The 16,180-nt window shown below is 39.0% G+C and overlaps 1 protein-coding gene across 2 annotated transcripts in view; it reads left to right on the forward strand.

Moving 5' to 3' along the window:
- BCAP29 (B cell receptor associated protein 29) overlaps window positions 1-15,894 on the forward strand; it is a 42,951-nt gene extending 27,057 nt beyond the window's left edge. For both annotated transcript variants that reach the window (XM_081244432.1, XM_081244433.1), the window contains exons 7-8: window positions 9,062-9,162; window positions 13,435-15,894. In XM_081244432.1, the coding sequence (XP_081100558.1) occupies window positions 9,062-9,162; window positions 13,435-13,470 (137 nt within the window). In that variant the 3' untranslated portion in view covers window positions 13,471-15,894. The remainder of the gene's footprint in view (window positions 1-9,061; window positions 9,163-13,434) is intronic.
- Window positions 15,895-16,180: the final 286 nt, after the last annotated feature.

Here is a 16,180-nt window from a genome sequence, read left to right on the forward strand (position 1 = left end):
CTTTTTCCCCCAGTTACTTATTGATTTGCTTGTGTAGTATATTCATTGCGTTATAATTCATTGTGAGCATTATATTTTATTGTTCAGATTGTCTCAGATTTGGCCAGTGGAAGTCTTTTCAAGCTGGGTCCCATATCATTTTGTCATGCCGCTATTCTGTAAGCACATACATTCTGGTATAACAAGATAGTCCAAGCTTATCTTGTACTTTTCCTCCTCTAGCCCTTGAATCAACCATTTCTCCAGTGAGCCTTTAGGTAGAGAATGGTATTTAGAAAATAACATCTAGAGCCTAGGTGTGCTCATTGCTACTGGGGTGTCATTACTTCTAGGTGCCCTTAGCAGACAGAACTGATTGTAGCTTAAATTTTACCACTTCAGAGAAACTTTTCCAGAGTACTCCATCTCATGTGGCTGCTTGGTCATTCTTTATCACATTACCCTATTCTAACTTTCTTCATGACACTTGGCACTCACTGTTGGTTGGTTGGTTGGTTGCTTTATTGTGCGTCTTCCTCTGACTAGAAAATGAGTATTACGAGAGCTGAGACCCTACCTATCTTTTCATCCTCAACACTTAGTAGAATGCCTGATGCCTAGTAGTCATTCCATACATTGTTGAATGGATAGATGGGTGGATGACTCCCTTGTCTTAGGGCAGTTTCACCTGTGTAACAGCTTCACCTTCTCTAGTCATGAACAGTAGGAATCTTTGGAGGGGCTCTTATGTTTCATGGACTCTGAGCAGTTAGAGACTGGGAAGAACATTTCCTTCTTCATATTCTTGAGGAAAACAGTAAAGATTTCTCATCGCTGTTAAGGAGCTTAAGTCTCACAGCCCTTCTGTATTTGCTGTGCAAATTGACCCTAATGTAGATTTCATAAAAACTGTTTTTATGAACACTAACTTTAAATATTTTTAAGATATTTATAATCATATTGCCCCTCAACCCTCCTCTTAAGTAACTTAAACCTCTTACACATAAGATTTATTCATGAAGGTTAAGTGACCTACACTTTGATATTCTTGAAATGTATTAAGTCTGCCTTACCTCATTTTTTTAATTTAATTTTATTTATTTTTTTATACAGCAGGTCCTTATTAGTCATCCATTTTATACACATCAGTGTATTCATTTCAATCCCAATCGCCCAATTCATCCCACCACCATCCCCCCCGCCGCGGCTTTCCCCCCTTGGTGTCCATACGTTTGTTCTCTACATCTGTGTCTCAATGTCTGCCCTGCTAACTGGTTCATCTGTACCATTTTTCTGGGTTCCACCTATATGCGTTCATATACGATATTTGTTTTTCTCTTTCTGACTTACTTCACTCTGTATGACAGTCTCTAGATCCATCCAAGTCTCTACAAATGACCCAATTTCATTCCTTTTTATGGCTGAGTACTATTCCATTGTATCTATGTACCACACCGTCTTTATCCATTCGTCTGTCGATGGGCATGTAGGTTGCCCCCATGACCTGGCTATCGTGAATAGTGAGGGTCCTGCTTCTTTACTAGAATATCTGCTGTTCTTTTGTCTACTACCTCACTGCCTACTCACTGACTTCTCTTAATATTACCACTGTGGTGGGGTTTTAACTACATAATATAATCATTTTAAAACATCCGAAGATTTTACACGAAAGAAAAATTTAAGTGTTTTTTTTATTTAAAACAACGGAACTTAAGGGGGTCATATTTGATAGGTTGTTACTAAGATAGGACTTACAGCCTAATAAATTTTATTATATCTTGTCCTGTATATATGTGTTTTGTGGGGGGTTTTTCCCCACTGTACTTTTTTAAAATAAACTTTATGTTAGGACAGTTTATATTTATAGAAAACTAGGCAATATAGTACAGAGAATTATCATATACCCCACACTCGGTGTCTCCTATTATTCATGTCTTACATTAATATGGTTCATTTATACAATTAATGAACCAATATGGATATATTATTATTGACAAAGTCCATAGTTTATTCAGATTTCCTTAGTTTTCACCTCACATCTTTTTTCTGTTCTAGGATCTCATTCAGGATACCACATTACATTTAGCTTTATGTCTCCTTAGGCTCCTCTAGGCTATAATAATTTCTCAGACTTTCCTTATTTTTGAAGAGCTTGACAGTTTTGAGAAGTATTGGTTATTTTACAGAATGTTTCTCTGTCAGAAGCTGTCTGATATTTTTCATGGTCAGACTGGAGTTATGGGACTGGAGAGGAAAGTCACAGAGGGCAAAGTGCCATTTTCATCACGTTATTCCAGAAATACATACCAGCATGATTTATCACTGTTGATGTTGACCTTGATTGCCTGGCGGATGTTAGTGTTTGTCAGGTTTCTCTATGCAAAGTTACTTTCTTGCCCCTCTTCCCATAGTGTAGTCTTTGGAAGGAAGTCACTATTTGTAGCCCAAGCTTAAGAAGTGGGGGGGTTATGCCCTACCTCCTTGAGGTGAGAGTATCTACATAAACTTTTGGAACTCTTCTGCACAGATATGTCTATTTACCGCTATTTACTTATTTATTTATTCATGGGTATTCATTTTATACTGTAGATTATAATTTAATATTCTTTTAATCTATACTCGTGCTCCTCTTCATAATCAAATGAATCTTTTGCCTTTTCCTAAAGATTCATCTGGGGAGGGATAAAGCATGACTATTGCTTCAGTTTTTTGAGGGCTTCTGGGAATAAACAAGGCTGTAAAAAAAAAAAGAAAAAAATACTCTTTTATTTATTTTGTTGCTCAGGTCATTATTTTAGCATTAGCCATTGGGAGCTCCTTCAGTTGGCTCCTGTGTCTCTTTGACGTGTCCCCATCATTGTGGATTTTTTTTTTTTTTTTTTTTTTTGCTTTATCTTTTCTTGAGTACATCCTTCTGACTCTACAAGGTGCTCCAGGCTTATCTTGTATATATCCTGCCCCACAGAATCAGTGTTTTTTTTTTTTAAACTAAACTGGATTCTGTAATAGTATTTGTTTGCTTTTTGGTTTTAATTCTGAATTAGCATGAGATATTTGTAACGTGATTATATTTTTATCAAAATATCAAGAAAGGTCTATTTGCTTTGTGACTTTCCAGCTAGCCTGAATTTTTTTTTTCCATTAAAGATATAATTTGGTTTATTTGCAACCAAGATTCCCATCAAGTGACTAAAGTGGTACCTCATTGTTTACCTGACATTTGTCATATTTTCAAAAAATGAACTGGTTCCACACAAGTGAATTTTTCAGATGCTTAAAGCTTAGACTTTTCATTTGTCTGTTCTTTCCTTCCTTCAAGGAACATATTTTAGGCACCTACCATGTGCTAGGCACAGTGCTGGGTACCCAGAACAGAGAGACAAGACACAGCTTTGTTTCCTGAGTAGTCCACAGTCCGGTAGGGACATAGTTATACCTCAGCTTGATAAGTGCTATAATAAAATTAAGCTCAAGATGAAGTAGAAGCCAACAGAAAAGATCGAGGATAATTTCTTGACATTTCAAAGGATAAATATTAGCCAGATGAAATGGGAGAGAATGAGTCAGGCAGGGAGGTGAAAGGAGATGGGCAAGGATGTTTTAACAAAATGAGTAGCATGTAACTGAAAGAGTATGCCTTTTTGAGGTACTACAAGGTGCTCACTGTGGCTGGAGCATAAAATAAGATGGAGGTAATGGTGAGAGTTGAAAAGTAAGCCTAGGATCCATCATAAAGGGCCTCATGTGCCATGTTTATATGTTAACATTTTGGTGGGGGGAGCAGTGCTAGAGGGTTTTTAGGCAGAGGAGCAAGCAATCACTTTGACATTACTGTGGACAATGAATTAGAGTAGCCAAGAAACAAGGTGAGGAATCCATTTCAGTAATCTAAACTAGAGATGAGGACAGTGATAACAGAGACTGAGTGAAGTGGATGGATTGGAGAGATAAAAAGGAAGTAGAATCAACACACCTTATCAACATATGGATGTGAGGTTAAAAAAGAGTGGGTGATAATTGAAGTGATAAATAAAACAGACCTTACCTGCATGTACCTGACAATATAGGCCTGTACAGAAATAACCATAGTATAATTAAAACCACATTTATGTCCCTTACTGAACAGAAGTTTGTGTGTCTACTTTCCAAATATTTTGGAAGCATTACTGTAGCTTAACGGTCCAGTGATGGTCCCTGTAAAGGAACATGTGTACATGTGAGGATTAAGTACTGAAGAGCTCTGGTATGTCACACTCTCGAGTTCTCAAAAATAGAACCAAATGAACTGAAAAGAAATAATCACTAGATGTAGGGAAGTTTTTCAAATTAAAATTTGAAAAATTTCTTTCTCTGGCACAATCCTTACAGCTAGTGTACAGCAGCCAGCTTGAGCTGCCATGCCAATGTGTCTAAAAATTTTCTCTTACATTTCCTGGCAGAGCTTAGCTGATACTGTCTGTTATCCCGGGTCGAAAACATAGTGATACAATACATTTACACAGTGCACCGGTCTCACCAACTCCTCTTGCTGTGCAAATAGCTCCATAAACGTAAGTTTGGCACTTGGAAAACCACAAATATTTTTGGCCTGCTTACATGGCATTTTACACAAACATTTTGGCTTACTACATGTAACTGTAACTAACATTAATTGGGGTTATTCTTTATATTAATAAATGATTTTTGCCTCAAAAAGTTCCCAGTGAACATAGATGAATCTGGCCAGTATTCTCATGAAATATCTCAACATTTCCATAATGCTACTGGCAAATGATAGCGGCTCACTTTTGCAGATGAGAAAATTGAAATAGTGACTTAGATGTATCACCTCAAGCCTCCTTGTCCGATGTCTTCCATATATATGCTGTTTCCAAAATAACATGGTTCAAAATAAAACAAGCATATTCAAATGTCAGATAACAAGTTTATATAATCCCTTAGTCATGAAGGCAGTTCCAGAAGGAGGTAGAAAACAACCAAAACAGAATATTGTAATTTTTATAAAATGAGAGGTAGAGAAAGGACTAGGAAACAGTCCAAAAGGCTCCTAGACAGTAACATCCTCTCCTAATTAGAGTGAAATCAGTAAAATAGTAATCATTAGGTTTACTAATATCCACTGAAATACAAAATAAAATAAGAAACACCGTTCATGCCTTGGCTTGATAAGTGCAAGAAAAACAGGATTTGCCTGCAGTTGTTTTGTTATGGCTTTGTACCATTCATGATGAGAAGAAACTTCTGGATAGACTGTACAAGTGGTTTTCTAGCTTCTTCTACAGATTTGTAGTTCCACTTGACTCATTCTTTCTCCTAACAAATCATGAGAAAAATAGTATCTTTTAATAAGGAACTAATGAGTTGATATCTAAGTTGATATCTAAGATTAGTTCCTTTAATAAGGAACTAATGAGTTGATATCTAAGAATTTCCTGATTAATTTATTCATTTCAAAAATTTAAGTATAAATCATTTTTAACATTAAGATGAACTGTTCAATACAACCTCCTGACCAACATTTTTAAAACCACTGTTACAGACTATTCAGACATTATTAAGTTGTAGAATCTTCTTCACTTTCTTTCTTTCTTTCTTTCTTTATGGCTGCATTGGGTCTTTGTTGTTGCATGTGGGCTTTCTCTAGTTGTGGCGAGCAGGAGCTACTCTTCATTGCAGTGCGTGGGCTCCTCATTACAGTGGCTTCTCTTGTTGCAGAGCACAGGCTCTAAGCGCGCGGGCTTCAGTAGTTGTGGCACGCGAGCTCTCAGTAGTTGTGGCTCACGGGCTCTAGAGCACAGGCTTAGTAGTTGTGGCGCACGGGCTTAGTTGCTCCGTGGCATGTGGGATCTTCCCGGACCAGGGATGGAAACTGTGTGTGTCCCCTCCATTGGCAGGCGGATTCTTAACCACTGTGCCACCAGGGAAGTCCCTGCTTTTTATATACCAAAGTAAGTCCAGGCTCGTAAACATTTTTAGTAAGGAAGGAACTGAAGATAACACCATGTTTTGTATTCTCAAGTATCATCTAGGGGGCTTCTCTGGTGGCGCAGTGGTTAAGAATCTGCCTGCCAATGCAAGGGACATGGGTTCGAGCCCTGGTCCAGGAAGATACCACATGCTGCGGAGCAACTAAGCCCCTGCACCACAACTATTGAGCCTGAGCTCTAGAGCCCACGAGCCACAACTACTGAGCCCGTGTGCCACAACTACTGAAGCCCGTGCACCTAGAGCCCATGCTCCGCAACAAGAGAAGCCCGCACACCGCAACGAAGAGTAGCCCCCTGCTCGCCGCAACTAGAGAAAGGCCACACACAGCAACAAAGACCCAACGCAGCCAAAAATAAATTTATTAATTTAAAAAAATATATCATCTAGGAAAGGCCTTATGCACAGATTGAAAATTAATGTGTAAATCTTTATATTGTGGGTGTGGTCCCTATGAAATCTAGCCAACTACCAAAAATCTCTCTTCCATGTCTAACCCATGCCCTTCTTTACTAAGTGACACACACAATTTGTCAAATTCAACTTTTAATACCTAGTTTAGATTTATGGATCTATAGAAGTAATGTGGAGGAAGTTATAAAGCTGCACTGTCTATTATGGCTAGCCATTAGCTACATATGGCTATTTAAATCAAAATTTAAGGGACTTCCCTGGTGGCGCAGTTGCTACGAATCCACCTGCCAATGCAGGGGACGCGGGTTCCATCCCTCGTCCGGGAAGATTCCACATGCCACGGAGCAGCTAAGCCCATGTGCCACAACTACTGAAGCCTGCGCGCCTAGCGCCCATGCTCTGCAACAAGAGAAGCCACCGCAGTGAGAAGCCCACGCACCACAGTGAAGAGTAGCCCCTGCTTGCCGCAACTAGAGAAAGCCCGTGTGCAGCAATGAAGACCCAACACAGCCAAAAATAATTAATTAAAAATAAATAAATCAAAATTTAAATTTAATGTAATTTAAAACTCAGTTCTTCAGTTGCACTAGCCACATTTAAAGTGTTCAGTAGCCACATGAAGCTAGTGGCTACCATATTGGACAGCACAGTTGTAGAACATTTATTGGACAATGCAGATGTAGAACAATGCAGAGAGTTTAATTTGACAAAATAGTCTAGAAAGTATTGATACAAAAGGCACTTCAGGGGCCTCCCTGGTGGCGCAGTGGTTGAGAGTCCGCCTGCCGATGCAGGGAACACGGGTTCGTGCCCCGGTCCGGGAGGATCCCACATGCCGCGGAGCGGCTGGGCCCCTGAGCCATGGCCGCTGGGCCTGCGCATCCGGAGCCTGTGCTCCACAACAGGAGAGGCCACGGCAGTGAGAGGCCCGTGTAATGCAAAAAAAAAAAAAAAAAAAGGCACTTCAGTTGATAGTGACTTACATACTTATATATATAACATATGATGGCTTCTCAGGAGGGAAGGCAATCAAACTGTTTATAAACAGAACCTGTAGTTTCATTTTGCCAAAAAAGTGACTTAAGTTTTATAAATCCCACTTTCTTTCCTAAAATCCTACCCTAAAAAATTTACAAACGCAGAACTTGGTGAAGGCTACATGTGCAGAATTGTATGTAGAGCTAGTCCAGGATTCCCAGAATTTCTCCAGTCCATCTTACACTACTCTTCCCTTCTACACATGTGCTCATTAGCTTCTACACAATATGTTGACTTAAATGTTTATCATATATATATTTTTTTAACTTCTACCTAAATTGCTGACTTAGATTGTAGCTTTTTGGTAGACAAAGACTAATATGTAGCCATATTTGTGTATCATCTTGAGGTTAAAGTCTTTACGTGCCACTTATACACCCCATATTTTTCAACTTTGTATAAGAAAGTGATTGTCTTTGTTCTTAAGGAAATATTGTCACCCATCCCTTAGTAAAAATGATAAAGTATTTTTTCCACCCTCAGTTTTTTCAAAAACAGACCCTTCTGTTAAACTCTGTTCTATAATGCCTGAGTCGAGGTTGAGCCTGGGAGGTGTTAGGATAAGCCTGGAATATCTTGTGCCAGAAACTGTTGGGGGCATAGTCGAAGGACATAGATGCCAGCCTAAAGTTCCCACTGGCCAAATCTGGGCGAAATTAAGTATAGTAATGAATTATAAGTCATTGAAAAAATAGGAATGTATTAGTTCATACTGATGATGGATGGATGGATGGAGAAGAAAGGAAGGCTCTTCTTTATAGTACAATGCTGACTGATAAATTTGGATGGAACGATGAAGTTGGAAAATCACCATTCTGCAACCATCACAACAAAGATTGGTTTAGGCAAGAATGATCAGTAGATGCTAAATATAGGGGGGATGTTTTGACAAGGAACAGGATGTCTACATAGTCTTAATTGTCTTCTCACTGCTTCTTAGTTACAAGGAGGAAAATAACTATAATATGGAAAAACCAGTGAGAGGCAGATGGGCCTCTGGATGTGATACCTTGAGATACATTCAGCATCATTTATGTGTCATATTTGTAAGTGAGAGGCATAACCTGAATTACAGACAAAATCAAAGTGGAAATCATTCTATTAAAAAAAAAGTGTCCTGCATTCTTAAAAATGTCCATGTCTTGAAAGATAGGGGAGAAGAAGGCAGGGGGAAGGCTGAGGAACTATTCCAGATTATTGAAAACTAAAGAGACATGACAACTTACTGTTAATCTTTGATATAGGACTGGATGCCTGGACTAGAACTGAAAAAATGATAAAAAGGACACAAGTGGGACAGTTGCCAAGACTGGAATATGGATGGTAGATTAGATAAAGAGTATTGTATTGATGTTAAATTTCCTAAATTTGCTAAATATATGATGAATATCTTTGTTCTTAGGAAGTACACAATGACGTACTTAAGGGTAGAGGAGGAGGATGTCTGTAACTTAGTCTCAAATGGTTCAAGAAAATGATTGTGCATGTGTGGAGATAGAGAATACAATTACAAATGTATCATATCGTCAACAGTTGGTGAATTTGAGTAAAGGCTACAAAGAAGTTCTCCAAGTGTTGCAAGTTTTCCATAAATTTGAAATTATTTCAAAATAAAAATTTTACAACTCTATTCGATGTTCTCTAGCCCTTTCTAAGGCACAAAATGACATGACGATGATGAAGATGCAATCAGAGAGACTTTCGAAAGAATATGACCGGCTCCTGAAAGAACACTCAGAACTTCAGGTGGGTGACATCCATTTTACGAGCCTCAGCTTTTTGAAATAGTAATTAATTACCTAAGTCAATTATTTGGGTTATTTGCCCTTCACAAGCCAAGAGGATGTATTGATAGTTAATCCTGACTTGGCAAAGTGATTAAATAAGCCAATTTTTACTTGAAGATTGGGATATTGCATGAAAATAATCATAACATAGAGAATTACTGACATGCTAACTTACAGCATTCTAGCTGGGGTAAAGTTGTAAGCAAAAGAATTGAGCCATAAAAACAACAGCAGTGGAAGCCAGACTGGTTCTGGAAAAATTTAGTTTTGCCATGTAGAATGTTTGCCATATGCATGCCAAAATAAAGCCAAAAATTGAAGACCCACATTACACTACTCCTTCTATCCCACTGTTTGAAATATCTTAGGACAAAGCCTGAGGCATTCAAATATATGTTTTACCTCCAGAGTTGAGATGAAAGATGGAAATGGAGAAAACCTTTTTATCGTTGAAGTCACAAAGTCAGGGGCCATGGTTTTCTTTCTGTTCCCCTTCAGTCCAGCAAGAGTCAGTTCCCTACCTTCACCCATGTTGGGTTTGTCTTCCCTTCCTTCTTGGGCTGCCAGCCCCTAGCCTGATTTGATTTCCCAGCCCACTTTGACCACATGTGGGGAGAATTCGGGCAAGAGACCATTCCAGAGGCAACCCTGGCCCTCCCAATTCCTCCCAAGGTGGAGGGTCTCTGCTCTTCTGCTTTTAGATTGGGTTTATCCTTAGAAATTGGCAGCATTTGTGGCCTTCGGTGAGGGCTTTTTAGCAGTTACAGCTCTACAGTTATTTCACTGTATTAGAAGCCTCAGTACCAGGACTCATTTCCCTGCATGTCAGTGGTCACTGTGTCTTCAGGATCCAGCACTGTGCCTGGCACAAGACGAACAAGCACGATATTCATAGGCTTGGAGTCAGACAGGCCTGGAATAACTATAACTTTCTTATTAGCTTTGTGATCCCAAGTAGGTCATGTCACCCCTCTGGGGCTCACTTTTCTTCATTGTAAAATCAGAATAGTAATAACACCTGGCTCACTGGCTTGTTGGGAGGATTAAATAAAATGTGTAGGGTGCTTAGCATTGTGCCTGGCTGATAGTAAACACCCAAGGAATGATAGCTGTTATCATAATTATCACTATTACCAGTATTAATTCCTCTGTAGAAATTTTACTGAAAGAATGACTTATTCTCATCCAGCCACTTTGGCCTTGATTAGAGCCAGTCAGGAGTTAAGCTGATGCACATTTTTAATCTGGTATTCCCAGCTGAGTTGCATGTCTGATTTAACTGGCCTACTTTGACAGTAGGGCGACCAGAGAAGGATAGATACCCTGTGTGCTCCAGACCCAGGACACCAAGAGCTCAGGTCTCATGCTCTGGAGTAGGTAGTTAGATTTTCAGCAGGACCACCCTTTCTCCATCTCTACAACAGAGGTCCTGAAATTGCTGACTCCACCATGGCATGATGAGAATTATTCCATCGCGTACTTAAAGATCCACCATGGAAAGTGAAGAAACATTTTAGAAGCCTCTCGCCTAGAAATGGAACTATTTTTCCCTCCCATTTGTGAGATCAGGGTGTAGTCAACAAGGATGAGCATCTACACCGGTGGTCTCTACCCAGGGTATCAGAAACGTTTAGATCCCTGGATGGAGGAAGAAGCAGAGAATGTCCCATTGTGGTAACAGCCAATGATTCTGTTAATCCCTCAAGAATGTATGTGACAGTAAGATACCCTCAACCCATTTTCTTTCCCCCAAAAAAGCTTCAGTTTGCAGCTTATGCATTCCTGATAAAAGATGTTCATAAGTTTTTATGAGTAATCTCTTTCCAAGAAAGTAGTTTTTATACCTTTGTCTTTGAAAAAATGTCCTCATCCCAGATATGCCAGGTGCCAGGCTGAGAGTTGGGCCTTGGTGCATTTAAGCCTTGTATCCAGGTTTTTGAAATACTTAATGGATGACATTTACTGAGGGTGTGCTCTGGACCAAGCACTTAGCTGATGGCTTCATATATGTTATCTGCGTTCTCTCCTTCATAGCCCATCAAATTATTGATAAAATACATATTTTAATACCCTGTTTTGTGAATGAGGGAAACAAGACCCAGAGATGTTAAATAATGTACCCAAAGTCACTGAACTGAAAAGTGATAGCATTCAAAGTTGGATTTAAAGTCAGGAAATCTTTCTTCAGAACTTCCATCGTTAACTACTATGCTCCTTCACCTGTGCTGGTCATTGGACTGTGGGTTCTGGGGTCCGCTGTCTGGATTCTGGGCAGATTCAGCCAAAGGGAGGCACTGGTAGAAGACTGAAGGCTGGAGGAGGGGGAAAGCCAAGAAAGTCTCCTGTTCTCTCCGCTTCGGGTGGCATCTGCCACAGCAGCCTCATCTCTTTCCATGGTCCCAGTTCCCACTGGGCGTCTTCCACCTGGTGGGACCTCGTTCCTGGGATCCGTTAACACTGTCTCCTCCATTGCCCTCCAGCCCAAAGAATGGTTTTCTGCTGTTGCTGATACCTGAGGTGTCTTTTACCACCCTGTGTGGTGTGTCTACTCTCTCACCACCTATAAAACCAATTCCTTGTGATAAAGATCTGATGAAAAAAACTCTCAGCTCCATGGTTGACCAGTTCTGTAAACCTCTGGTGAATCATTTGACATTCATGCAGCTTGGCTTCTTCAGTACTTAGATGAGGATTATAGTATTTCATGAGCATTAAATCAGATCCTGGGCAAGAAAGCACTTTAAATATATTTAAACAAGAAAAACTCTCTACAACTGTACAGTGCTACGAGTTATTTCTCGATTGGACCCTTTTTTTTCCCATCCTCCTACTTAACCCTCCATTGTCCAGTAGGAGAACCTGAATAAGATTCTGAAATATAAGTGTCATTGAATGAGAACCATTTTCTTAAAAGTGACTCTTACACTTTGATATTCACCTTCTGAACCCAGCTGAGAAGCAAAAGATTGCTGTAGACCATCTACAGTAAAAAGCTGCACCAAATTGTCCTTCATGAATTTTACTTCAATTGTCAGAACAACCTCAATAATTGAATTATATCATAAAGTTCATTGGGAAACTTAACTTTTCAATTTTATATACTTGATTTACTTTAAATAAAATAATCATAAAATAAAGGACTGTTCAAACATTAAGGAAACAGGTGGAAGAGAGGAAAGCTTGTTTCTTTACTGTAAACAAATCCCACTTCACATCTTTTAAAATTGTTTGGATTTCCCCATCTGATGCCCTTCCTGTTATAGGCACTAAATAAATATTAGAACATAATCCCTTCGAAGTATGTAGTGTTTGCCTTTCCTTGTTTGCCCTGGCTCTCTTGTAGAAAAGAAAACCCAGAATGTACTCAGGATAATTGGCAGCACAAACCCATCAGCACTAGCCATTTTTAAAATTTCATTTTGGAAAATCACCCTTCAATTAAGGGACTTATCCAGAATAGCGATCCATTAAAGCTGTGCTTTTTATCTAAAGTGGTAAAGATACATGTAAACACATAAAAGCGGTACCTTGTTCGTCATATACCTCCTCTAATGCTGTCTTCTGACTCGATTGCTTCAAGTTGATGTTACTGAAGTTGCTCTGAAAGCAGAAATGCTCAGCCCCATCGAGAGCTTGATAGCTTCCCGGGTGCAACAATAACCCTGGAACGCCATTGTTTGTGATATTTTTTCTCAGTGTAGATGTCTCCCTTCTTCGTGCAAATGATCTCTATGGTTAACTTCTATCCCATTTTCCTCCAGTTTTAAATCATGTATTATAGTCGTCTTGAGATCAGCAAAGAGTATAATTTGAGAAGCCAGTTCTATTGGCAAATATCTGAAGAACAAAAAAAACAAGGCCACCCCATATGGGTTTTTTGGTTCTCTTCATTCTCTCTTTGCCAAAAATCTTCATTAAGTTTGCAAGAGGGAAATTTTAGAAATTTTGTTTTCCTTGTATAACCTGTGAAATGAAAGCAAAATAGATTAAAGCAGGGGAAAAGATGAACTTTTCAGGAGTGTTATTTTTTATCCCTCTAAGCACTTTTTCAAGTAAAACTACTCATTTTGTAGTTTTTTTAAATTTGAGACTTTCTCAATCTATGTTTTAATTTGATATTCTCATAATAACTATACACAGAAAAGAGGATGTTTTTTAAAAGTCCTTGTCATATTTATGAATGTGTTTCTCACTTTTGCTATAACTACCTGTCACATTTTTTTTCTTGCAGGATCGTGCAGGGAAAGGCAATAAGAAAGGCCTGTGAACTTTATGAAAGAAGACTGTGATACACCATGTCAAGAGGATAAATTTGTTATCATGTTAGCCTCTAGAAAACTTAAAGTTCAGTTCAGAAAAACATACTGTCTATGACCAGCCAATATTTTTTAATGCCACACACATAGGCTATTGTCATAATGGCATTATCACAATATTTGATGATGTTTCAGATATATTGTAAAGTCTGTATTCTAGCTCTCAAGTGAAATATAAGCATGTTAAACACCTTATCTAGATACTGGTAGTAACACTGGTGTATGGTGGCTGTTTACCAATAAAAGGAGAAATTCATTAGACACTTACTTCCAAACTTAGATTTTTAAGTTGCATGAAACCATTAAATAGCCTTAAAAGCTTTGATGAATTTCCAGTAATAATACTACTCTTACTTAATCAGACGATGGTGTATTTGAAAATAGTATTCAGTATCAGCAAGTTTGTTCATAGGGAGATTAAGGATAAGTGATTAGAAGTAGCTACTATATTTATAGGGAAGAGTCAGAAAGAGCAAAAAATAAAAACAATGACCTTAAGTTTTATTTTTTTAAGCCTGATGGTACTGCAGTTGACTGTCATAAGACAACTATATTGATAATTATATTTTCGTTACTGTGCTTCTGCACCTGTTGGGGATTATTTTTGTTGACATTTGTGTTACTAACACATAACTAGTAAAGATTCTGCTTTTTTAAAGTTCATCTGGGAATGGAGTTTACATCTATTTGCATAACTGCCACAGCACTGAACTGAAATTATTTTACAGCAACGTGGAATTCTTGACTTGGAAATGTATAATGTATCCAAAAAGCAGTGTTTCCCATTGCTGCGAGAGTTGCTAATTATACAAATATTACCTCAAATATACACACAGTGGCGTCACAGTTTTGCCAAGATGTTTCTGTATTCTGCAAGCTAAATATTAAATACTGTTTTTCCATTCAAATATTCATTTAGTTTCCTTTAGGAGAGGATGATTGTATATTAATGCGATTTAGGTTGTTCCAGTGTTTAGACTTGAAAAACCATCTTCCTTGTCTCATAAAGACCTAAATATAAAAGAAAATGGAAAATAACTACTGGAGTTTTTACTTTTCTGGTATTTGTTTTATCCTTTGTTATTTATTAGCACCAACTTCATGCATATTTAATTTTTTTCACTGTAAAGTGGGTGAAGTGAGCAAGTACGTAAGAATTTTATTTCAGATAAAAGGAGTTACTGCTAGAAAACAGACACGTAGGAGACATTTAGCAGAGTAAGAAATGGGAGTTAGACCATATGAGCTGGCAGCACCGTAAATAACAAGGCAAGGGAGCGCTGACAGAGGAGAGAACTGAACAAGTGGCAACTTAGAAATATCGAAGTGCGATCTGCCTGGTTAAGGATATAGATACTGTTTGTGATCCTAGCCTGGTGAACAGAAAGCAAGTCTAATGACAGAGTAACATACAGAAGGTAGAAAATACACAGCTTTAGAACTGGCAGAACCAAATTATAATCCTAGCTTCAGCACTAATTTAGCCATGGGATTTTGTACAAAGTATTCAAACTTGCTAGATTTAGATTTCCTCACCTCCGAAATGGGAATCCTAATATTTAGGTCAGGGTTACTATATAAACTAAGATAACACAGTGATTTGCAAAGTTGTGCAGACTGTACAGCAAGGGGAAAGTCCAGGTGCTCTTTGAAGAGCAAAGGATTTGAAGGATTCCCAGAAGACACTTTAAAGTATACATTTAAGTATTCTTAGTCCTCAACCCTCTCAGTTGTCCCAGTCTGCAAACTGAGGCCTGAAAAGTGTATGCAGTTTTCCCAAGTTAACATGGATAGTTAGATCCAGGGCTAGGATTTGAGTCTAGAATTTAGGTGTCCTAGTTCCCCAGATACTACTCTAGTTTTTATACACAAATTAGCTATAATTTGCTTTAAAAAATATTGCCATGTACTAGCCAAGGTTTGGACTATGGAGTCTGGCTCCCATGTCGTGTATTTTACACTACACTGAAGGCCTCTCGAGCTCTGCTGCTTAGTTCTTATGACTCTCCTTGCCGGTGAGGGTGTTTAGCAAATCCTATTATTATAAATAAACACGTACTCCATGGATTTAGTTAGACTGCATATTAAGTTGTGTTCCTCCTGTCAGTAATGACTTCTTTTTTTTTTTTTCCTTGGCTGCATTGGGTCTTTGTTGCTGTGCACGGGCTTTCTCTTGTTGCGGCGAGCAGGGGCTACTCTTCATTGCGGTGTGCAGGCCTTTCATTGCGGTGGATTCTCCTGTTGGTGGAGCATGGCCTCTAGGTGTGTGGGCTTCAGTAGTTGTGGCAGGCAGCTTCAGTAGTTGTGGCAGGTGGGCTCAGTAGTTGTGGCTCGCGTGCTCTAGAGCGCAGGCTCAGTAGTTGCGGCGCACGGGCTTAGTTGCTCTGCCGCATGTGGGATCTTCCTGGACCAGGGCTCGAACCCGTGTCCCCTGCATTGGCAGGTGGATTCTCAACCACTGCTCCAGGAGGGAAGTCCCAGTGAAGACTTCTTTATATCTTAGGCTGTATTATAGGTTCAAACACAGAAGTGTGGGCTTCCCCAAAGATAGCCTTAACCGTCTTGCCCTTTGCTATAAGTTGCTTAAGAGTTTTGTCAGACTCTGTCCCTACTTGCAAATGTACCTTGAAGTTCCAGACTCCAGGAAGTTGCACTTAAGAC

The sequence above is a fragment of the Mesoplodon bidens genome (genome assembly GCF_964165515.1).
Source record: "Mesoplodon bidens genome assembly, chromosome: 9".
NCBI lineage: Eukaryota > Metazoa > Chordata > Mammalia > Artiodactyla > Ziphiidae > Mesoplodon > Mesoplodon bidens.